The sequence below is a fragment of the Nerophis ophidion genome, linkage group LG21 (assembly GCF_033978795.1).
Source record: "Nerophis ophidion isolate RoL-2023_Sa linkage group LG21, RoL_Noph_v1.0, whole genome shotgun sequence".
NCBI classification, from domain to species: Eukaryota; Metazoa; Chordata; class Actinopteri; order Syngnathiformes; family Syngnathidae; genus Nerophis; species Nerophis ophidion.
In genome coordinates, this window is record NC_084631.1 from 45,939,608 (window position 1) to 45,966,522 (window position 26,915).

The window sequence follows — 26,915 nt, forward strand, 5'->3', positions numbered from 1 at the left end:
CACGCATGCGCATTAAGTGGGCGGATGTAATGATTTCGATGGGAAGAAATAATATTCAGCATCGAAGGAATAACAACTGAAAGTAAGTAATACCATTTATTGTTTCTCTTTTGGTATTTATATGACTTTAACACACACCAGTTATTTGTTTTAAACTACTGGAACGTCACGCAGTTACGGAAATAGAGCTATAAATGCCGCAAGCACCTTGCTAGAAGTTGTGATAGTTACCTCCACCGAGGTAAGTATAATAACAAGAAGTGAAATAACAATGAGAGAAATAAATGTTCAGAGAACATTTGAAGTGGAACAATATACATTACTGAACACATAATATAGAGTTTTACATTTACAAGAAGTTCCACCTATATTCCAGCAACCTTTGTCTGTATTTATCTTCCACCCAACTCTCTCCTTTGAGGCACACATTAAAAGCGTTACTAAAACGGCCTTCTTTCATCTCCGTAATATCGCTCAAATTCGCTCCATTTTGTCCACTAAAGACGCCGAGATCATTATCCATGCGTTTGTTACGTCTCGTCTCGATTACTGTAACCTATTATTTTGGGGTCTCCCCATGTCTAGCATTAAAAGATTACAGTTGGTACAAAATGCGGCTGCTAGACTTTTGACAAGAACAAGAAAGTTTGATCACATTACGCCTGTACTGTATATACCTTTATATACATATATACATACATATATACTGTATATACCTTTATATACATATATACATACATATATACTGTATATACCTTTATATACATATATACATACATATATACTGTATATACCTTTATATACATATATACATACATATATACTGTATATACCTTTATATACATATATACATACATATATACTGTATATACCTTTATATACATATATACATACATATATACTGTATATACCTTTATATACATATATACATACATATATACTATATATACCTTTATATACATATATACATACATATATACTGTATATACCTTTATATACATATATACATACATATATACTGTATATACCTTTATATACATATATACATACATATATACTGTATATACCTTTATATACGTATATACATACATATATACTGTATATACCTTTATATACATATATACATACATATATACCTATACTGTATATACCTTTATATACATATATACATACATATATACTGTATATACCTTTATATACATATATACATACATATATACTGTATATACCTTTATATACATATATACATACATATATACCTATACTGTATATACCTTTATATACATATATACATACATATATACCTATACTGGCTCACCTGCACTGGCTTCCTGTGCACTTAAGATGTGACTTTAAGGTTTTACTACTTACGTATAAAATACTACACGATCTAGCTCCATCCTATCTTGCCGATTGTATTGTACCATATGTCCCGGCAAGAAATCTGCGTTCAAAGGACTCCGGCTTATTAGTGATCCCCAAAGCCCAAAAAAAGTCTGCGGGCTGTAGAGCTTTTTCATTTCGGGCTCCAGTACTCTGGAATGCCCTTCCGGTAACAGTTGGAGATGCCACCTCAGTAGAAGCATTTAAGTCTCACCTTAAAACTCATCTGTATACTCTAGCCTTTAAATAGACCTCCTTTTTAGACCAGTTGATCTGCCGCTTCTTTTCTTTCTCCTATGTCCCCCCCTCCCTTGTGGAGGGGGTCCGGTCCGATGACCATGGATGAAGTACTGGCTGTCCAGAGTCGAGACCCAGGATGGACCGCTCGTCGGGACCCAGGATGGACCGCTCGCCTGTATTGGTTGGGGACATCTCTACGCTGCTGATCCGCCTCCGCTTGAGATGGTTTCCGCCTCCGCTTGAGATGGTTTCCTGTGGACGGGACTCTCGCTGCTGTCTTGGATCCGCTTGAACTGAACTCTCGCGGCTGTGTTGGAGCCACTATGGATTGAACTTTCACAGTATCATGTTAGACCCGCTCCACATCCATTGCTTTCGGTCCCCTAGAGGGGGGGGGGGGGGTTGCCCACATCTGAGGTCCTCTCCAAGGTTTCTCATAGTCAGCATTGTCACTAGCGTCCCACTGGATGTGAATTCTCCCTGCCCACTGGGTGTGAGCTTTCCTTGCCCTTTTGTGGGTTAGGGTTAGGGTTAATCCTTTGAGACATTTGTGATTTGGGGCTATATAAATAAACATTGATTGATTGATTGATTTATATAGTATTGGAGTGTCGAAATGACAAAAGGAAAAGCTGGAAAACGATGAAGAAGAACTGGTAAAGAAGTGGAATCAAATAAAAGATCAAGAAGGACTGTAAAGTTGCTGAGTAGACTGGTATAGTGGTGGTGCATTAAACTGGCAGCAGATATAATATGTGATACTTTCTTTTTCTTCCTGCAGTCATCCCGTCCTGCAGCATGCACCTATGTGAATGTGGAGAATGACCAGCAATGTCCAAGTAAGTTATATGTATATGCCTGTTCTTTCTTGAAGTCAATTAGTTCTGATTGAGATTTACAGATAAAAAGCTGTCCACAGTTTGTCAGGAACAAACATGAAAATATTGCTTTCTTTGACCCTGATTACATTAGCACATATGAAGAATGAAACTTCAAATAGGAGTTATCTCAGCATGTGTAATTCATGTTTTTGGAACCTTTCACCTCCAAGTTAAAGCTGGTAGGTAACATCAGGTCATGACTAAGGATGTAACAATATCAACATTTCACGGTATGATATCGTCATAGTGTTAAAGCCAGGGTAAGATATTGTTACAAAAATGTCAAAGTGTGTTAAATGACGTGGGAGGAATGTTTAGGATAAACACACTTACTGTAATTGAACACAAACATCATTTTCATATGTTGTAATCATATTTATCATTAAAAACAGGTATTTTAGGTGCAAAGGAATGGTGCAGAATTTCAAGTAACACACAAAAACCAACATTTTCAAATAAGTGTCTTTAAACTGACATAAACAGTAAACATCCAGTGTAACTAATGTAGAACAATAATGTTTCTTTTGCCAAGAAACTATACTGTGTGTCCGGTATGTTTTTTTTTCAATACAACTTGGTATTATTGTGGGTTTGATGACCTTTTTAGCACATTCAACAATACTGCCATTATAATGCAAACAGTGATCATTTTGGTCACAGTAACGGTGATATGACATTTTGATATTGTTACATCACTGCTGTTTAGTTGAGTGTTTTTAAACTTTGAACTTCCTAAGAAACTGCCCTTTGCAGTCCAAATTGTATTAGTTTGTAGAATACTGATTCTTAAGAGTTAACTAATAATTTGACTTTTAATCATGTAAATACCTCACAAATGCATATTTTCCCTTGCTGACATCTTGGTTTCACATGAACGATATTTTCCAAATAACGGTTCTAACATATAACTCATTCTAATATATTACTCCTATTCCCTAACTTATTGTAGACAGTGTGGTGTGTAGTGTCAGCAAATGTCTTATTTTGTGCATGTCCACATTTCCTCTGGTGAGCTGCAAGGGCTCTGGGTCGATTTGGAAATGGTCTGGATGAACGTGGCATGCTTTACCTTGCAGTATGCAGACTTTGTTTAAGGTTCAACTAACACGACAGTTATAGGCACAGAAATATTTCACAGCAACAATTCCTCGGCTAACCTAAGCACAAACGTTCCCATCACTCCTGCACACTTCCACTTTTTCGCCCTTCTATAATGTCCCGTTTGAACCTTGTTTTCCCACACGGCGGGTTTTCATGGGAGAACCAGTTTACTTCTCAGATGAGCCCACTTAATATTGTCAGAAAAAAACACAGCGACTGGTGTTCTCGTTTGATAGCGTCACACATCACGGCATTATTGTGACAATTTTGAAATCAAAATAAGGTTATATTTAGAATAATGTTGCATCCCTCGTCAAGATCCTTTCTCATAGGTTTGGTTTGCTGTTGTGTATTTACTAATGATTGGCATTAGCATCCACAACTTTCTTTTTATAGTGTGTGTTGTATTGTGATGAGTTACATTTAACACTGTGGATGATGTGTTACCACAAACACAGAAGATACGTAAACATGAACTACAATGCGCTCAAGATGTGGGGAAAAAGGAAATGCATTCCATTAGCTGGATTTGTATAATGTGTTCAATTTATGTCAACTTCCTTCTTGTTTTGCATGTTTTTGTCAGTTTTTTTTTTCAATGATTTGAATCTTTAGAGTTTTTTGGTTCCTCTTCTTTGTGTCAGGGGGTAGCAGCAGGGTAACACTGCATGAGGCGGTGCCCCCTGAAGGAGCCCAAAACACTGCTCTTCAAATGGAACACATCCAACCTTCAGGTGACCGTGCAGGATGTACCACTCTGGAACATCAAGCCTCTCCCCACCTGCCAGGTACACCCACCGTCTTCTGTGGCTGAATAATGTTTTGCTGTGAATTTTGTCACAAAGCAAATCCTGCTCAAATGTGACAAACTTTGGAGTGTAAGAATGTGAGCGATATGCTGAGATGTTATACGTTTTGCCTTGTGACAAAATGTTATCAAAAACCTTTAGTGATTTGTATTCTATTTTAATTTCAGCACATGAAAATATTTCTACTTCTGACCATCGAAGAGAATGGAAAACCATTTTCCAGATCAGCCCTCATACATCCTCCTGATGGCCTAACAACTGAATGACATGTCGATGCTGAGTATGATCCATTTCAATCATTTGAGGAAGCTCTCCCTGATATAGGGGATTGGATGTACAATGACGGACATACGTTTAATGAAGGATTTGAAGATGGTTTGAGTGAGGAGTGTGCAGAAGAGTCCAATTTCAAGGACACAACAGACAAACCAATACATGACAATGCATCAGAAACCATGGCAGAGTGCCTTCTGATCAGCATGGGTTATGTAAACTGTCCTAAAGTCACAGGTAAGGCCCTAAGCCATATGCTCAAAATGTTCAAGTTGCTTTATCCCGATAGTCAATCAATCAATGTTTATTTATATAGCCCCAAATCACAAATGTCTCAAAGGACTGCACAAATCATTACGACTACAACATCCTCGGAAGAACCCACAAAAGGGCAAGGAAAACTCACACCCAGTGGGCAGGGAGAATTCACATCCGGTGGGACGCCAGTGACAATGCTGACTATGAGAAACCTTGGAGAGGACCTCAGATGTGGGCAACCCCCCCCCTCTAGGGGACCGAAAGCAATGGATGTCGAGCGGGTCTAACATGATACTGTGAAAGTTCAATCCATAGTGGCTCCAAGACAGCAGTGAGAGTCCCGTCCACAGGAAACCATCTCAAGCGGATCAGCAGCGTAGAGATGTCCCCAACCGATACAGGCGAGCGGTCCTTTCTTGTATTCGGACCAAGAAAGCGTCAATTTCCCCATTAATTTGAGCAAGGATGAAAGATTTGTGGATTAGGAAAGTTAAAGTGAGGCACTAAAAAAAAAAGAAAAATCGACGGCTCCGGGTGTCGGCAAAGGGAGCATTTCAGATGTAATTGGACACATTTACTAGGATAATTCTGGGAAATCCCTAATCTGTTTATCGTGTTAATAGTGTTTTAGTGAGATTAGTCATACCTGAAAGTCGGAAGGCTGCGGTGAACGCCAGTGTCTCAGAGAGAAGCCAATGAAGAGCCAAGATCACAGCTGCCTTTTTGACAGCTACAGGAGAAGGTCCCACAATCCACTGAAGTCTCCGGTAAGAGCCGACAATTTTCCCATCCAAAAACTTGCTGGTTGACATAGAGAAAAATGTTCGCTTGACCACTGTGTTAAAGCTTCCCAACAAACAAACACCGGCTGTGCCTCGGTGATAAAGGCAGCTGCAATCCACCAACAGCATTCTTCTTTGACGTCTCCATTATTAATTGAACAAATTGCAAAAGATTCAGCAACACAGATGTCCAAATTACAGCACAAAATCCAATTTTATAGCAATATATTAACAAAAATCAACCCTCTTTTTTTTTTTTTAATATGCCATTTATAATTTAAAAAAAATGTTCTAATTTTGTTTTTTCATTTGCGTTTCAAAATTGGAAATATAATGAACGGAAGGTACACGGACTGGTGTTTGTTTTGCGCCTTACAATTTATTTTTGTGAATGAAAATTGAAAAACAAAACAACAAATATTTCACTATAATTCTGATAAAAAACAAAACGTTCTTATTTTGTAGTGTTGAGGAGCAATACATTAAAAAAATAAAAAAGGTTTTAAATGTTATATTTCATACAACAAAAATGAAATCACAAGTCATAAAAAAAAGACCATATTCTGAAACAAATACCGGAAGTTGTTATTTTTAGACATGACTGGCCTGTATACGAAAAACAATGTTATACCAGGGTTTATATACAAAAACATATAAACCGCATTGGCCAGATGATCAGTATGTTTTCATATATGTATGTGTGTATATAAGTATAGGTTAAATGGCAACAATAAATTGTCCTAAACTGTGTTGTCCGCCCAAATGCAGCTTGGATATAAACCAACGTTTTTTTATTTTGTTTTTGCAATTTCTATTAAGGAAAAGATACACACAAAAAAAATAAAAAAATACACTAAAAAGACCCAAAAAATATTTTTTTTTCCGTTGAATTCTTTATTAAAATTCGATATGTGGTTTCGTATATGCTCTTCAAAACACAAATAAAACAGCGTGGACAATTGCTGTCAATGTTAATTCACTAGATGGCGGTCGTGTGCGCCACTATCGAAACAGGAAAGATGAAGAAGAAGTCATGAGAACCGGAAGTAGAAAAAAATAAAAGTCGACCACTAAAAGACGCCCAAAGAAGATCTGAAAAGAACAACAGCACATAAACTCAGCTTAATGAAGATCTTTTCTCTTCAACGTGGGTTTTAAGACAATCACCTTTGTGCACGCCCTGGTAAAAAGGTAAGGATATTTGTGTTTATGAACAAAAATGGGAACAAAATCGAGATTTAAGTCTCAATATAATCATTTCTTAGAGGAGCCAAACTTCCCTCAATCAGTCGGAGAAGTTACTTCGATGTCAAGTTGTAACAATCACAGCCTGCGAACTAGGAAGAGCAGACATTTCTCAAGACTAAAATGTTTTTAACTGCGGACTTTCCCTTTTACGTGGGCGAACGATTCAAGTGTCGACTTTATTGACACCAGGGCCGTATCGGTATTGTTTTGATTCCAGCCTGATGAGAGCGATATTGCATTTTCCAGTTTGTCACAAATATCTGTTCGTGTTTTGTTGTGTGGAATGTACACACCCGTTTACAAACGGAGTAAATAATAGCAGCCTTTATTTGCTCTATCCTGTTTATTTATTTGTCTGTTTGCAATCATGAACAACAAATTGATGTCAACATAAACAAAATCATTAAATCATCTAAAAGAAAATGTCCAAGTCGGTACTGGTATCAGCATCACTGACCCTGTATTTACTTGGTTTTGGTTCAATACCAAAATTATGGAAGTAGAATTGTCTCATTAACTTATTTATATATATATATATATATATATCCATCCATTTTCTACCGCTTATTCCCTTTCGGGGTCGCGGGGGGCGTATATATATATATATATATATATATATATATATATATATATATATATATATTTACTATACAATACAATAGAATGTTAATACATAGGTTAGCACTTTTTTTTTTTAGCACATAGCAGTTTATCACATAGCGCTTTATCACATAACACTTTAGCACACAGCACTTTATCCATGATCTCTAGTGCAATGCACACTGGTACTTTATCTTTATCTCCATACTTTAGATTTTATGCCTACATCAAAGTGCCCCCCATGTCTATCAAGCTCCATGTTCTGATGTTTAGATGTTAGTTGTCTGGTTGTGTCTGTGCTTGTGTTTTTGTTCTGTTGTTTTTGTGTATGTTAAGAAAACAATGATGCACTGTGTCCAAGATAATTTTACCGCAGGGACAATAAATTCGAACCTTGAACCTTGATATATATCTTCTTCCGCTTATCAGAGGTTGGGTCGCGGGGGCAGCAGCCTAAGCAGGGAAACCCAGACTTCCCTCTCCCCAGCCACTTGGTCCAGCTCTTCCTGGGGGATCTCGAGGCGTTCCCAGGCCAGCCGGGAGACATAGTCTTCCCAACGTGTCCTGGGTCTTCCCCGTGGCCTCCTACCAGCTGGACGTGCCCTAAACACCTCCCTAGGGAGGCGTTCGGGTGGCATCCTGACCAGATGCCCGAACCACCTCATCTGGCTCCTCTCCATGTGGAGGAGCAGCGGCTTTACTTTGAGTTCCTCCCAGATGACAGAGCTTCGTTAATTCTCCCATCTTTTTAAAATTGTAATCCTTTTTTCAAAAATGCTCTAAAAAGCCACAGGTTGCTGACCCCTGCACTAGATGGTCAGCAACCTTTTTGAAACCAAGAGCTACTTCTTGGGTACTGATTATTGCGAAGGGCTACCAGTTTGATACACACTTAAATAAATTGCAAAAAATAGCCAATTTGGTCAATTTACCTTTTAATAAATAAATGTATATACCGGTACACATAAAAAATGGGTATTTCTGTCCGTCATTCCGTCGTACATTTTTTTTCCTTTTACGGAAGGTTTTTTGGAGAGAATAAAAGAGGAAAAAAACACTAAATTGAACGGTTTAAAAGAGGAGAAAACAGGAAAAAAATGAAAATTAAATTTTGAAACATAGTTTATCTTCAATTTCGACTCTTTAAAATTCAAAATTCAACCAAAAAAAAAAGAGAAAAAATAACTAATTCGAATCTTTTTGAAAAAATTAAAAAGATAATTTATGGAACATCATTAGTAATTTTTCCTGATTAAGATTAATTTTAGAATTTTGATGACATGTTTTAAATAGGTTCAAATCCAATCTGCACTTTGTTAGAATATATAACAAATTGGACCAAGCTATATTTCTAACAAAGACAAATCATTATTTCTTCTAGATTTTCCAGAACAAAAATAAAAAAAAAAATACATAAGACTTCGAAATAAGATTTAAATTTGATTCTACAGATTTTCTAGATTTGCCAGAATAATTTTTTTGAATTTTAATCATGCAGCGTGGCGCAGTGGAAGAGTGGCCGTGCGCAACCCGAGGGTCCTTGGTTCAATTCCCACCTAGTACCAACCTCGTCACGGTCGTTGTGTCCTGAGCAAGACACTTCACCCTTGCTCCTGATGGGTGCTGGTTGGCGCCTTGCATGGCAGCTCCCTCCATCAGTGTGTGAATGGGTAAATGTGGAAGTAGTGTCAAAGCGCTTTGAGTACCTTGAAGGTAGAAACGCGCTTTACAAGTACAACCCATTTATTCTGACCCTATCTCTAAGGGAGAGACCCGCCACACGGCGGAGGAAACTCATTTGGACCGCTGGTACCCGTGATCTTGTCCTTTCGGTTATAACCCAAAGCTCATGACCATAGGTGAGGATGGGAACGTAGGTCAACTGGTAAATTGAGAGCTTTGCCTTCCGGCTCAGCTCCTTCTTCACCACAACGGATCGATACAGCGTCCGCATTACTGAAGACGCCGCACCGATCCGCCTGTCCATCTCACCATCCACTCTTCCCCCACTCGTGAACAAGACTCCTAGGTACTAGAACTCCTCCACTTGGGGCAGGGTCTCCTCCCCAACCCGGAGATGGCACTCCACTCTTTTCCGGGCGAGAACCATGGACTCGGACTTTGAGGTGCTGATTCTCATTCTGGTCGCTTCACACTCGGCTGCGAACCGATCCAGTGAGAGCTGAAGATCCTGGCCAGATGAAGCCATCAGGACCACACCATCTGCAAAAAGCAGAGACCTAATCCTGCAGCCACCAAACCACATCCCCTCAACGCCTTGACTGCGCCTAGAAATTATGAACAGAATCTGTGAATCGAAATATATACATGTATGTATGTATGTATGTATGTATGTATGTATGTGTGTCTGTGTGTGTGTATAATTGTGTGTGTGTGTGTAACTGCTGTGTACCCATTCTGCCAATAACCCCCACACAGGCTGGTTTGGGTGATGTGGTTCTTTACTGGTGGCTGCAATGTGTGATCAGAACTAACTTGCACGCAATATGTGGTCAACACCTCTGCTGGTTTCGATGTCATCAGCAGAGTGCAGGAAGTCTGCTGAAGTACATAACATCTTCATATTCTTACAATGACATGAAATGCAATTACAGATGTAACTTAATACAATGGTTTTTAACAGTATACTTTTTCCGTGTGATCGTATGCTGGTTTTAACTTGCTTTTATCTTCAGTGGTATTACAATGATTCCAATACAACATATTTTTAACTTGTTTTTTTTTTAGCCACCATCCTTTTTTATATATTTATGAAATACAAAACAAAAAAAATACAAAATACATTACAAGACGTGACAAATAATTAAATGGACTTTTAGCACCCTCTGGTGGTGACTAGCGAAGATGACAGACCACGTTGTCTTCATGTAAAAATGCCAGACAATACAAATTGATTATAGCTTATAGTGCAACAATTATTACCTGCAATGAGTGATCAGAACACACACACACACACACACAATATGTGGTCAGCACCTCTGCTGCTTTCAATGTCTACAGGAGGAAATTAATATAAACTTCAGTGCAACATAGTGTTAAATCTAACGTGAGCAACAACCAATTCAAAACGAAAATTCCACAACATAGCATTTCAACTGCTGTTAAATAACTGTGAATCTTACAATATATCTCACGTTAGCTTGAGTGTAATTTATAATATTTTGCAGATCAATATCAGAACGTGGCTTACCATCAGCAGAGTGCAGGAAGTCTGCTAATAGCTTCCAGTTTGCGGTCATATTTACAGACTTTCAGGTACCAGCAAATGCTGCAATTGGACCTCTCATTGCATTACAAAACTATCCATATTTTAGCAGGAATTTCACACAATCAAATAATTTCTCATATCCGTTACATATATATATATATATATATATATATATATATATATATATATATATATATATGTGTATGGAAAATCAAATGATTGAGGGAACCCCTCATGAAACAGTTCTGTAGAGATGAAGTAGTCTTGTGATTTTTCCCACACATACATATATATATATATATATATATATATATATATATATATATGTATATGTATTTTACCGCTTATTCCCTTTGGGATCGCGGGGGGCGCTGGTGCCTATCTCAGCTACAATCGGGTGAAAGGTGGTGTGCACCCTGGACAAGTCGCCACGTCATCGCAGGGCTATATATACATATATAACTATATACAGTATATATATAAATATATATATATATATGTATATGTATATGTGTGATATTAATACATATGCGGCCCTGCGATGAGGTGGCGACTTGTCCAGGGTGCACACCACCTTTCACCCGATTGTAGCTGAGATAGGCACCAGCGCCCCCCGCGATCCCAAAGGGAATAAGCGGTGGGAAATGGATGGATGGATGGATGGATACATATGCATATATTAATAAATATAGAAATACAAATGTGATATACAAATGAATAATTTGTATAAATAAAAACGCGTATTTGTAGATATATTTTTGAGATTTGAAAACATATACACATAAAATTCCTAAATATAAAAATGTGACATACAAATAAATCAAGAATTTGTATAAATAATTTTTGGAGATTTGAATATAAACATGCTTGATTTTGTATTTGTATTGAATTTGCATATGTGGATCGCTTTTTTGCATTTGTGTCGATGAGACATTCCTCCCACAAACCCGATGCACAAATAAATGTGACCTACACACTCCCCTGAACAACCAGCAGAGGGCGCTGCAGCCAGAGCATTTTATGCCAAATGCCAGGAACTCTGTGCACAAAAACAATCCACATCTTTACAGAGAGAATGCACAACAGGCCTGAGCTTGCTAACGTTAGCGTTGTATTAGCTAATGCTAATTCATCCAGTCAATCTAAAAGGCCGTGCTTGCCGCTTATTTTATTATATCAATGCCATTTAATGACCTTGTCCCGATGTAGATACTGATCGCTTATCAGTGCAATGTGTGTCAAATCATCACCACACATCAAGTGTCTGACCATGTCTCTGACCGAGACAACTCTGGCTGCAGTGCCCTCTGCTGGTTGTTCAGGGGGAGTGTGTAGGTTGGTTACAAAACAGTTCATAGAAAAAGTGCCTGGAGGGGGAGGGTCAGGTACGGCTTCCTCTCCTCTTTGTAGACCTCAGGTCAAGACAAAATCTTGCTGTAGATTACAATACATCAAAGAAACAGACACCTTCACGTCGCTTCCCATCCTACACAGTGGAGTTTTACAAGCCTTTTGATTGGTGAGATCAAAGTCAGCTTTTGTCTGCTCGCCAGGAACTCATTGAAACACAAAGTTATGTGATAACTTAGGTACAATTATTCTGACAGAATGAAGTCTATTTTTGTAGTTATTTCTGCACAATAACTCAGATATGGGAGCACCAGCAAGCAGTAGAGAATATGCAATGATTGTGGTGTTGGACTATAATAAATACACACAAACTGCAGTTATGACGCCTGCAAACTATCAACCTTAATGTAAATTCTTCTCTCCAGATCCTGCAATGCCATGGGCGTCCACGGTCTTACGACCTTTGTGGAGGGGAACCGACTCTTCCTTCTCGACGTGCGATTCAGAGACAGCCGCCTGGTCATCGACGGCAGCAGTCTGTACTTCAACCTGTATTTGAAACACGGCTTGGACCGGCAGCACGGAGGAGACTACGACGCCTTTGCCTGCGTGCTCTGTCAGTTCCTCTCAGCCCTGGAGGCCAGCAACATCCAGCCTTACGTGGTTCTGGATGGAGGTAATTGCCATTAAAACATTTCAAGTGTTTTCTATACCCACTAGGGTTGTACGGTATACAATATAATCAATCATATTCGGTACTATACCGCCTCTAAAAAAAGTACCCCAACCCTTTTTTTTTTTTTTTCGTACGTCGTGACGTTGCTGGTTGTACGAGCAGAGGAGCATGTTCGGCAGCGCACACACAAAGAGTACTTACAAGCAGACACACTGTGTAGAAAGAAAAGGGAGAACGGATGCATTTTGGCCTCAAAACTGACAATAAAGGTGCAGTTATAACACTGAAACACCCTCAGGAAGAGGTGCTTTAAGACATGGGTAGCAAGCTAGTGGCTAACGTCCAGCCGCAGTCGACAGTGTTTTAGCTACTTCTAAATCACTAATCCGACAAAGTAAGTTTCTTACAAGTATTATTATCACTGCAGGACGAGGAATAGCTAAACATGCTTCACTACACACCACAGGAGGATACAATAGCTCACTGGCTTCACAATGTAAACAAATGCCATGGGTGGATCTACACCTGACATCCACTGTAATGATACCAAGTTCAGGTGGGTATCTAGTCGAAACTAACTACATCGATAATTTTTTAGCATCACAAAATATTTTTTCGTTTAAAAAAAAAAAAAATCATATTATATTTATAAAGTCAGGAAATGCGTTCCAGGACACATGAGGACTTGGTATCAGATCGATACCCAAATTTGTGGTATCATCCCAAACTAATTAGGTATCCAAACAACAGAATAAGAAGAATAAATAATAATAAAATATTACATTTGAACAGAAGTGTAGATAGAACATGTTCAATCAGAAAATAAGCAGATATTAACAAGTGGATGAATAATTCATTTTGACAGTTTGTCCCTCATAATGTGTATAAAATAATAGTTGTATAAATGACACAATATGTTACTGCAGACTAATTAAGAGTCTTTGTTTGTTTACTTACTACTAAAAGACAAGTTGTCTAGTATGTTCAACATTTATTTAAGGACTAAATTACAATAATGAAAATATGTTTCATGTAACCTAAGATTTTTTGTTAAAGCCAATAATGACATTTTTTGTGGTCCCCTTTATTTAGAAAAGTATAGAAATACGTTTTGGTACCCGTACTGGCTGGCACCACACACACACACACACACACACACACACACACACACACACGTAATATTATACAACTGAATGTGACGACATTAAGGCTAACAAAAGTGTCTGTGTTAGCATCAAAGCTAAACTACAGCTTTCCCTTCACACTTCTTAAAGGTCACTCTGGTTTTGTTATAACGCCGTTGTGTAAAATCCTTGCACGGTTGCACTTGCGGCAGGACCCCAGGATACAGAGATGTAAGCCGATGTGCAGGTAAATAAATGGGTTGTACTTGTATAGCGCTTTGACACTACTTCCACATTCACACACACATTCACACACTGATGGAGGGAGCTGCCATGCAAGGCGCCAACCAGCACCCATCAGGAGCAAGGGTGAAGTGTCTTGCTCAGGACACAACGGACGTGATGAGGTTGGTACTAGGTGGGAATTGAACCAGGGACGCTCGGGTTGCGCACGGCCACTCTCCCACTGCGGCACGCCGTCCCTAAAACAATATTTATTGCAACAGGAACAGAGGGAGAGGCAAATGATGAAAAAATGTCCCGTTCATTTCAATGGGAATTTCATGGAAATTTTGGGAAAAGCGGGAATTGTTTTGGTAAATGTTAAAAGACTTCTATGTTCTGAATGGTTGGTGTTGGAATTTTTTAAATCGGTCGAGAAATGTTGAAGTAGTAACATTTTAAATTGAAAAAATGGTTTTAAGAAATTCCTGCAATTTAGGGAATAGTAGGAATTTTTCCAGTTCGGAAAAAATTTTTTTTTTTTGTCCGGATAAGAGGAATGTTTGGATGGTGGAATGTTTGAAGTGGGTTAAAAAATGTGGAACAAGAAGTCGACAGAAAAAAGGGTCAAAAAGGGTTTAAAAAAAAAATGGAATTCTGAGAATTCCTGGAATTTTTTTAACTTGGAAATTTCCAGGATGGGTGGAATATGTTGAAGGTGGAATGGTTTGAATCGGTTGGAAAATGTGGAAATGGTGGAAGTTTGAAAAATGGTCAATTCATTTTGTATGGGAAAAATGTCCCGGAATTCTGAAAAATTGGGGAATTTTTGGAATTTGTCAAGGGAAAGCCCGCAATATATATATATATATATATATATATATGTATATGTATGTATGTGTATATATATGTCTTGATTGGATTATCCAGAGAATAGTGCTCGATACCGTGGTAGAGCGTAATATGTATGTGTGGGAAAAATCTAGAGAACTGTTTCCCTCAATCATCAGGAGATGATTGAGGGAACCCCTCATGAAACAGTTCTGTAGAGATGAAGTAGTCTTGTGATTTTTCCCACACACACATATTGCGCTCTACCACGGTATTGAGCACTATTCTCTGGATAATCCAATCAAGACATATATATATCATATCTATATATATATATATATATAGATATATATATATCATGTGTGTGTGTATATATATATATATATATATATATATATATATATATACACACATGTACGTATATATGTACATAAAAATTTTTTGGGGGGGTTCCTTTTCAATAATTTTTTTTAATCGATTCTCGAAAATTAACAACTGATTTAAAATTGCAATAAATAAAAATGTGAGCCTATTTTATGGATCAGCCTTCCTCGCTAAAATAACAATATTGACTTATTGAGCTGTTGCAGAGGTAACACTGCTGCTTGTGTTCTCTCAGGGACAGACCCCAGCTACAAGAAGATGGACACTCTGCAGCAGCGTCTGCAGTCCAAGATAAAGGAAGCGGAGCACATGTCCCAGGGCCGCAATGGCTCCGTACTCCCCATCCTGACCAGGGAGGTCTTCATTCAGGTCCTCCGTCATAGGGGGGTGCCCCTGGTCCAGTGTCCTGCTGAGGCCGACTGGGAGATCGCCTGCTTGGCCCACCAGTGGAAGTGTCCGGTTCTGAGCAACGACAGTGATTTTTTTATTTTTGACCTGCCAGGTATGATGAGCACCAAACCCAGAAGCAGTGAAGTTGGCACCTTGTGTAAATGGTCAATAAAAACACAACACAATGATTTGCAAATCCTTTTCAACTTATATTCAATTGAATAGACTGCAAAGACAAGATTTGGCCCTGCGATGAGGTGGCGACTTGTCCAGGGTGTACACCGCCTTCCGGCTAATTCTAGCTGAGATAGGCGTCAGCAACCCCAAGAGGGAATAAGCGGTAGGAAATGGATGGATGGATGGCAAAGACAAGATATTTAATGTTCAAACTAAGAAACTTCATTTTTTTGGCAAATAATCATTAACTTGGAATTTAATGGCAGCAACACATTGCAAAAAAGTTGTCACAGGGGCATTTTTACCAGTGTGTTACATGGCCTTTCCTTTTAACAACACTCAGTAAACGTTTGTGAACTGAGGAGACACATTTTTGAAGCTTTTCAGGTGGAATTATTTCCCATTCTTGCTTGATGTACAGCTTAAGTTGTTCCACAGTCCGGGGTCTCCATTGTCATATTTTAGGCTTCATAATGCACCACACATTTTTAATGAGGGACAGGTCTGGACTACAGGCAGGCCAGTCAAGTTTACTATGAAGCCACGCTGTTGTAACATGTGGCTTGGCATTGTCTTGCTGAAATAAGCAGGGGCGTCCATGATAACGTTGCTTGGATGACAACATATGTTGTTCTAAAAGCTGTATGTACCTTTCAGCATTAATGGTGCCTTCACAGATGTGTAAGTTACCCATGCCTTGGGCACTAATACACCCCCATACCATCACACATGCTGGCTTTTACACTCTGCACCTAGAACCATCTGGATGGTTATTTTCCTCTTTGGTCCGGAGAACACGACATCCACAGTTTCCCCAAAAAATTTGAAATGTGGACTCGTCAGACCACAGAACACTTTTCCACTTTGCATCAGTCCATCTTACAAACCCCGTTTCCATATGAGTTGGGAAATTATCTTAGATGTAAATATAACCGAAATACAATGATTTGCAAATCCTTTTCAAGCCATATTCAGTTGAATATGCCACAAAGACAACATATTTGATGTTCAAACTCACAAACTTTATATTTTTTTTGCAAATAATAATTAACTTAGAATTTCATGGCTGCAACATGTGCCAAAGTAGTTGGGAAAGGGCATGTTCACCACTGTGTTACATCAGCTTTCCTTTTAACAACACTCAATAAACGTTTGGGAACTGAGGAAACTAATTGTTGAAGCTTTGAAAGTGGAATTCTTTCCCATTCTTGTTTTATGTAGAGCTTCAGTCCTTCAACAGTCCGGGTCTCCGCTGTCCTATTTTACGCTTCATAATGCACCACACATTTTCCATGGGAGACAGGTCTGGACTGCAGGCGGGCCAGGAAAGTACCCGCACTCTTTTTTTACGAAGCCACGCTGTTGTAACAAGTGGCTTGGCATTGTCTTGCTGAAATAAGCAGGGGCGTCCATGATAACGTTGCTTGGATGACAACATAAGTTGCTCCAAAACCTGTATGTACCTTTCAGCATTAATGGTGCCTTCACAGATGTGTAAGTTACCCATGCCTTGGGCACTAATGCACCCCCATACCATCACACATGCTGGCTTTTACACTTTGGGCCTAAAACAATCCGGATGGTTATTTTCCTCTTTGTGGACGTGATGTCCTCCGGAACAGTTTGCAAATATAATTCTAAATGTGGACTCGTCAGACCACAGAACCCTTTTTCACTTTGCATCAGTCCATCTTAGGTGAGCTCGGGCCCAGAGAAGCCGGCGGCGTTCCTTGGTGTTGTTGATAAATGGGTTTTGCTTTGCATAGTAGAGTTTTAACTTGCACTTACAGATGTAGCGACCAACTGTAGTTACTGATAGTGGTTTGATGAAGTGTTCCTGAGCCCATGTGGGGATATCCTTTACACACTGTCTATTTTTAATGCAGTATCGCCTGAGGGATCGAAGGTCACTGGCATTCAATGTTGGATTTGGGTCTTTCTGCTTTCATGCAGTGATTTCTCCAGATTCTCTCACCCTTATGACCGTGGGTGGTGAAATCCCTAAATTCCTTGCAAGAGATGGTTGAGAAATGTTGTTCTTAAACTGTTGGACAATTTACTCAGACATTTGTTGATAAAATTATTTTTTGTGAATGACTGAGCAGTTCATGGAAGCTGCTTTTATACCCAATCACGGCACCCACCTGTTCCCAATTAGCCCGTTCACCTGTGGGATGTTCCAAATAAGTGGTCGATGAGCATTCCTCAATGTTCTCAGTCTTTTTTGCCACGTGTGCCAGCTTTTTTAAAATGTGTTACAGGCATCAAATTCCAAATCAGCCAATATCTGCAGAAAATAACAAAGTTTACCAGTTCCAACGTTAAGAATCTTGTCTTTGCAGTCCATTCAATTGAGTAGAGGCTGAAAAGGATTAGCAAAACATTGTATTCTGTTTTTATTTACCGTTTACACAACCTTACAACTTCACTGGTTTTGTAAAATTGAGGCTGGTATCTGCGTTACTATATCGTATTTTTTGAACCATGGGGCACCAATTAGCCGGTTCACCTGCTTGGAGTTCCAAATAAGTGTTTGATTCCTCAACTTTCTCAGTCTTTTTTGCCACTTGTGCCAGCTTTTTTGAATTGCGTTGCACACATCAAATTCCAAATAAGGAATCAAAGGAAGACATGAAAGTGCTACAGGAAAATAACAAAAAAGGAGAAAAAGCCACCAAAATTGGAGCACAAGACAAGAAGTAAAAGATTACACACAGGAAAACATCAAAAAAGTGCAAATAAGTCCAGGTGTGATGTGACAGGTGGTGACTGTACACCTACTTTGAGACAAGAACTATAGTGATGCATGCTTGCTTATGCTTTAAAGTCATATCCAACAATTGCCACAACGACCTTTTACTGTCAACTGAGTTACATTTTTTTATCATTTCTGCTGGTGGTATTTTTTCAATGCAAAAAATGTGCCTTGGCTCCAAAAACGTTGAATCAATCAATCAATCAATGTTTATTTTTATAGCCCTAAATCACAAGTGTCTCAAAGGGCTGCACAAACCACAACGACACAACAGAGCCAACATAAGGGCAAGGAAAAACTCACACCCAGTGGAACGTCGGTGATAGTGACAATGATGACTATGAGAAACCTTGGAGAGGACCACATATGTGGGCAACCCCCCCTAGTGGACAGAAAACAAGCGGGTCTAACATGATATTGTGAAAGGCCAATCCATAGTGGATCTAACATAAATGTGGGAGTCCAGTCCAAAGTGGATCCAATATAGTAGCGAGAGTTGGAAAAAGGTGCCAACGTCCCTGGTTTTGGGGTTTCAGCAGCACTTGAAAACAATGATTGATTTATTTTCCTACAGGTGGATACATGCCACTCAACTTTTTCCAGTGGACCAACCTGAGCGGGAAAGCGTCCCAGCGCTACATTCCAGCCCGGTGCTACAACACGAGCGTCCTGTGCCGGTGCTACGGCGGTCTGAGTGCGGATTTACTGCCGCTCTGCGCTGTTCTCAGCGGCAACGACTACGCCACCCCGAGAGATGCCGACGCCCTCCTGGCGCTCATCCACGCCAGCGTGTTGGGGAGGAATGGCGGCAGAGGGAAAAGTAAAGCCCCGCCGTCCCGCATCGACGTCTTGCTCCGCTGGCTGGCGTCGTTTGCCAGTTCCGCCGAGGCCTTGGCGGAGGTGAGCAGGCTCATGGGTGCAGGCGGGCTGAGTTCACAGCTGCAGGCGGGCATGCAGGAGTACCACGTCCGCCCTCAAAGCCCCCTGGCCGGCTGGTTTGCCCAACACGAGGCGGCACCGGGAGGGCAGAAGTCGCCATTACCCGAGCGGCTGTTGCACGCGGCGGCTCAGGGGCTTTTAGCGCCCCTTGTGGTCGACGCTGTGGTCACACGCCGAGTGCTGCTCAACCCGCAGGTGGAGAACAGCAAGCAGCCCAGCAGCCACTGCAGCGCCAGAGCCATACGCCAAGCCATATATGGCATACTACTGCTCCGGGGGGGTTCTGTTCCAGGGGGCAAAGGGCCCGGGAGAGTTCTACCCACGCCAAAGGAAGGATGTGACATCGATCAAGCCCACGGCCCGCCAACACACCTGTCCAGCGCGCCCGTGTTTGTGGAGGAGTTGGATCGACTTAACCTCGGCTTGAAGAAAAACCGAGTGCAGGCTCTGCTGCTGAACTCACATCTACACCTGGACACACTGACCCAGGTAGATCACATTCACACCTGGACACACTGACCCAGGTAAATCACATCTACACCTGGACACACTGACACAGGTAGATCACATCTACAGCTGGACACACTGACCCAGGTAGATCACATCTACACCTGGACACACTGACCCAGGTAAATCACATTCACACCTGGACACACTGACCCAGGTAGATCACATTCACACCTGGACACACTGACCCAGGTAGATCACATCTACAGCTAGACACACTGACCCAGGTAGATCACATTCACACCTGGACACACTGACCCATGTAGATCACATCTACACCTGGACACACTGACACAGGTAAATCACATCCACACCTGGACACACTGACCCAGGTAGATCACATTCACACCTGGACACACTGACCCAGGTAGATCACATCTACACCTGGACACACTGACCCAGGTAGATCACATTCACACCTGGACACAATGACCCATGTAGATCACATCTACACCTGGACACACTGACCCAGGTAGAACACATGTACACCTGGACACACTGACCCAGGTAGATCACATTCACACCTGGACACACTGACCCATGTAGATCACATCTACACCTGGACACACTGACCCAGGTAGAACACATGTACACCTGGACACACTGACCCAGGTAGATCACATTCACACCTGGACACACTGACCCAGGTAGATCACATTCACACCTGGACACACTGACCCATGTAGATCACATCTACACCTGGACACACTGACCCAGGTAGAACACATGTACACCTGGACACACTGACCCAGGTAGATCACATTCACACCTGGACACACTGACCCATGTAGATCACATCTACACCTGGACACACTGACCCAGGTAGAACACATGTACACCTGGACACAAAGACCCAGGTAGATCACATCCACACCTGGACACACTGACCCAGGTAAATCACATTCACACCTGGACACACTGACCCAGGTAAATCACATTCACACCTGGACACACTGACCCAGGTAAATCACATTCACACCTGGACACACTGACCCAGGTAAATCACATTCACACCTGGACACACTGACCCATGTAGATCACATCTACACCTGGACACACTGACCCAGGTAGAACACATGTACACCTGGACACAAAGACCCAGGTAGATCACATCCACACCTGGACACACTGACCCAGGTAAATCACATGCACACCTGGACACACTGACCCAGGTAAATCACATCTACAGCTGGACACACTGACCCAGGTAGATCACATGCACACCTGGACACACTGACCCAGGTAAATCACATGCACACCTGGACACACTGACCCAGGTAAATCACATTCACACCTGTACACACTGACCCAGGTAGATCACATCTACAGCTGGACACACTGACCCAGGTAGATCACATTCACACCTGGACACACTGACCCAGGTAAATCACATTCACACCTTGACACACTGACCCAGGTAGATCACATGCACACCTGGACACACTGACCCAGGTAGATCACATTCACACCTGGACACAATGACCCAGGTAGATCACATTCACACCTGGACACAATGACCCAGGTAGATCACATTCACACCTGGACACACTGACCCAGGTAGATCACATTTACACAAAAACCAGGGTACTACAATACTACATTTCTCACTTTACCTTCACTTTTCCTTCCAACTCTCCAGCAGCCCGCCAAAGTCCGCCTCAATGTCCTTTACGAGGTCTTGCGGGTCAACCAGTCTGTTGTGGCTAACGTCCCTCCACATTTGAGGCTGGCGGTTGCAGTAACGAGCTTCTGGCTCCAGGAGGCCGTGCCCAAGCCTTCACAACCCCAGATCCAGGCCTTGATCCTTGGCATGGTCTATGGAGAGTTGGTCTCCATAGACCAGAATGGAGCCACTCACCATCAACAATCCGGTCAGTTGGTTAACATGCATATTTAATCTTTGGCATATCAACACCTGTTCTAGGGTTAGCAATGTACAAACCCCAAAAGCAGTGAAGTTGTCACCTGGTGTAAAATGTAAATAAAAACAAAATACAACAAATCCTTTTCAACCAATATTCAATTGAATAGACTGCAAAGACAAGATATTTAACGTTCAAACTGGAAAAGGTTGTTATTTTTTGCAAATATTAGCTCATTTGGAATTTGATGCCTGCAACATGTTTCAAAAAAGCTGGCACAAGTGGCAAAAAAGACTAAAAAAGCTGAGGAATGCTCATCAAACACTTATTTGGAACATCCCACAGGTGAACATGCTCATTGGGAACAGGATTTTTTTGAAACACTTGCCTTATTTTATTTGGCAAGTGTAAAGGACGTGGTGCCAGTGTGATGGTTTTTTAAATAAAGTATTGGAAAGGATAGAAATGTAGTTCGTCTCTTTTATCCGATTATTAATCAATTAATCGAAGTAATAATCAACAGATTAATCAATTATCAAATTAATCGTTAGTTGCAGCCCTAATATATATATATATATATATATATATATATATATATGAAGAGTTCATACGCAAAAACCGATAAACGCCATTTTGATAAAGTTTAGCCCAGCCTCGGTAATATATAGTCCGCCACTTCTATTGTGGTATACCAAAATCAATTTGTTTGCAAATGCAGACAAATGCCGCTTTTAATGTCATTTAGTTCAGCGATTTATTGCAAAGGCCGATAAGCGCCATGGATCATTTACCACAAAAGCCGATATATCCGTTTGCCCAACCAGCGCTGCAGTACGGGATCACGTGACAAACAAAATGGCGGCGCGCACGGACTCACTCAATGTTGTTATCCACGCATGAATCATTTGGAAGCTTCTCCTGTGAACAAAACTGTTAAGCCAGCGAAAAAAACTGACGTGTTGAAGTTATTTGATGTTGGCGCTAGCACGCGTGTCCGTGAGTTTTACACCGCTGCGTTAAACGATGTTGTCGAGCATGGAGCTAATGTCGATAGCGATGATGAGTCAGCTGTTATCTGCACAGGAGTGTTTTTGATAGGCAAACCAGGTTGAGCATTTGTGGTTGTTTTATTAATAAAACATTGTCTTCATTGCAACACTGTTTTTTTGTTTTTTTCATTTTGTGCTGAAAAGCACGAGGTAAACATGTGAGGTCACAGTTCCAAAAAAGCATGTCCGGTTAGCAAGTACGAAAAAACAATGTTCGCAGGGACAGCTAGATTTATACGTACCAAGGGATCGAAACTGTTAAATAATGAAGTAAATAAATGTGAACAGTTGTTACCTTGAAATGTGGCTTTCGATAAATTTCACGTTCTGTTTTTTTCTCTATCTTTATTTTGAATATTATGCGAAATAACGACCGCAAAGAAAACGATTTTGGAGATATCTGTTTTTGCAACATATCATAATTTGGATATATCTGCTTTTGACGTAAAACCACATCAAACACTCTTACTTGAAAGCCATTCATTACATCAGCATTTCTTAAAAGTTTAGGCTTTCATGACTTGCTTATGTTGATATTAAATAAACCATTGTATGCTTGTACATGTACCAGCAACACCAGCAGGCAGAAAATCGTTAATATACAGAATCGGTCCAAATGGATTTATCTGCTTTTGCATATGAACTCTTCATATATATATATATATATATTCAGCATTATCGCAGGAAGTGGAAATCTACATGCAATATAGAATTGAAGCCACATCCCTAATCCGACACATGAATAAATCTGTCAATTTTGTGCCATAATCTAGTCCCTCAGCTCAACTGGTCTGCAGAGCGCGCCGTCCTGGGTTGTCTGGACCAACACCGGGTGAAGTCCTCCAGACAAGGCATGCCGGTCGCAGCGGCTCACAGTTTCAGCCAATGGCAGGCCTGCATGTGGAGTGCAGCGTGTCTGAATCAACTCTTACTGCTGCCTTTGCCTGAGCTGCGCCTCGCCTAGTAAGTACAACTGACCTTTGACAGTCCATTCTTAGTGTGTGTGTGTCTGTATATCAATCTGTGTGTGATCAGATCTGTCTGTGTGTTTTATTATGATTTGTCTGTGTGTAAAAAAAAACAAAAAAACTTGTGTGTGCGTATTTAGATGTGTGTATGAACAGAAAAAAACTAGGGTTGTACAGTATACTGGTCTTAGTATAGTACCGCCATACCAGGGGTCTGCAACCCAAAATGTTGAAAGAGCCATATTGGACCAAAAATACAAAAACGAATCTGTCTGTAGCTGCATAAAATGAAAAGCCATATTACATACAGATAGTGTGTCATGAGATATAAATTGAATTAAAGGAAACTAAATGAGCTCAAATATAGCTCCAAATGAGGCATAATGATGCAATATGTACATAAAGCTAGCCTAAATAGCATGTTAGCATCGATTAGCTTGCAGTGACCAAATATGTCAGATTAGCGCTCCACACAAGTCAATAACATCAACAAAACTCACCTTTGTGCATTCATGCACAACGTTAAAAGTTTGGTGGACAAAATGAGACAGAAGAAGAAGTGGCATAAAACACGTCTTAGAAAGTCGGAGAAAGTTATACATGTAAACAAACCACGGTGAGTTCAAGGACCGCCAAAATTAGTAGGATAAAACGGGACTCGCCAAATACTGGAATCAGTGAAGCATGTTTAATATAAACAGTGTGCTTTATAGCAATTAGGGAGGTTTGTGTCATGTTTGTCCTCCTACAGAAACTATATTAAAACAAAGAATGTTTTTCCCCCCTCATCTCCATTTTTCATACGTTTTTGAAAAAGCTCCAGAGAGCCACTAGGGCGGCGCTAAAGAGCCGCGGGTTGCCGACCCCTGCACTATACTAATGAATCATATTCGGTACTATACCGCCTCTGAAAAGTACCAGTCCACCACTCCACCCCGTCGATGTCACGTTATGTCATTGCTGCTTTTACAAGCAGAGGAGCATGTTCGGCAGCACACAATCACAGAGTACTTACATGCAGACACAGTGTGTAGATCGAAAAGGGAGAACGGACGCATTTTGGCCTAAAAAGTAAAGATAAAGGTGAGGTTATAACACTGAAACACCCTCAGGAAGTGAAATGAAGTATATTTATATAGCGCCTATCTCTAGTGACTCATAGCGCTTTACATTGTGAAAGCCAATATCTAAGTTCCATTTAAAGCAGTGTGGGTGGCACTGGGAGCAGGTGGGTAAAGTGTCTTGCCCGAGGACACAACGGCAGTGACTAGGATGGCGGAAGCAGGGATCGAACCTGGAACCCTTAAAGTTGCTGACACGGCCACTCTACCAACCGAGCTATGCCGCCCTAAGAGTTGCTTTAAGACATGGCTACCTAGCGGTTAAAGTCGGTGGTGTTTTAGTTACTTCTAGATCACTGATGCTCGCCTCCATGGTGACAAATAAAGTGAGTTTTTTACAAGTACCATTATCACTGGAGGACGAGGAATATCTAAACATGCTTCACTACACACCATAGGAGGATACAGTAGCTCACCGGCATCACAATGTAAACAAACGCCTCGTGTGGATCTACACCTGATATCCGCTGTAATGATACCAAGTACAATAGCGGAGCTAGTCGATACTACTATGATTACATCGATATTTTTTATCGTCACAAAATCTTTTTTCCTGTTTTAAAATTCTTATTCTGTTTATAAAGTCAGTAAATACATCCCCGGACACATGAGGACTTTCAATAAGATCCTATAACTACTTGGTATCGGATCGATACCTAAATGTGTGGTATCATCCAAAACTAATGTAAAGTATCAAAGAAGAGAAGAATAAGTGATTATTACATTTGAACAGAAGTGTAGATAGAACATGTTGAAACAGAAAATAAACAGATATTAACAGTAAGTGAACAAGTAGATTAATAATTTATTTTACAGTTTGTCCCTCATAATGTGTATAAAATAATAGTTGTATAAATGACACAATATGTTACTGCAGACTAATTAGGAGTCTTTGTTTGTTTACTTACTACTAAAAGACAAGTTGTCTAGTATGTTCAACATTTTATTTAAGGTCTAAATTACAATAATAAACATATGTTTCATGTACCCGAATATTTTTTGTTTGAATAAAGCCAATAATGACATTTTTTGTGGTCCTCTTTATTTAGAAAAGTACTGAAAAGTATGAAAATAATGCCGGTACCAATAACAAATCATAATACGAATAGACTGATATTGTTTTTACACACAGACAAATCATAATAGGGACAGACAACTTAAAACACGCACACACAGATTGATATACAGACCCACACATTATTACACAGACGTGTGTTGTATTACACACGCACACACAGATTGAGATTACAGACCCACACATTATTACACAGACATGTGAGTTGGATTACACACACACAAACGCAGATTACACAGACATGTGAGTTGGATTACACACACACCCACACATTGAGATACAGACCCATACATTATTACACAAACATCTGAGTTGGATTACACACACACACACACAGATTGAGATTACAGACCCATACATTATTACACAAACATCTGAGTTGGATTACACACACACACACACACACACACACACACACACACACACACACACACACACACACACACACACACACACACACACACACACACACAGATTGAGATTACAGACCCACACATTATTACACAGACATGTGAGTTGGATTACACACACACACACACACATTGAGATACAGACCCATACATTATTACACAAACATCTGAGTTGGATTACACACACACACACACACACACACACACACACAGATTGATATACAGACCCACACATTATTACACAAACATCTGAGTTGGTTTACACAAACAT

General features: G+C 40.3%; 1 protein-coding gene across 2 annotated transcripts in view; it reads left to right on the top strand.

Annotated features, from left to right (window-relative positions):
* The window catches only part of LOC133540212 (protein asteroid homolog 1-like), a 27,971-nt gene continuing 1,056 nt past the window's right edge, over window positions 1–26,915 (top strand). The window contains exons 1-9 of one of the 2 annotated variants that reach the window (XM_061882786.1): window positions 1–82; window positions 2,405–2,462; window positions 4,250–4,393; window positions 4,582–6,918; window positions 12,580–12,830; window positions 15,627–15,893; window positions 19,288–20,141; window positions 21,799–22,030; window positions 23,844–24,033. In XM_061882786.1, the coding sequence (XP_061738770.1) occupies window positions 12,593–12,830; window positions 15,627–15,893; window positions 19,288–20,141; window positions 21,799–22,030; window positions 23,844–24,033 (1,781 nt within the window). In that variant the 5' untranslated portion in view covers window positions 1–82; window positions 2,405–2,462; window positions 4,250–4,393; window positions 4,582–6,918; window positions 12,580–12,592. The remainder of the gene's footprint in view (window positions 83–2,404; window positions 2,463–4,249; window positions 4,394–4,581; window positions 6,919–12,579; window positions 12,831–15,626; window positions 15,894–19,287; window positions 20,142–21,798; window positions 22,031–23,843; window positions 24,034–26,915) is intronic. The other variant, XM_061882787.1, reaches the window with a different exon arrangement.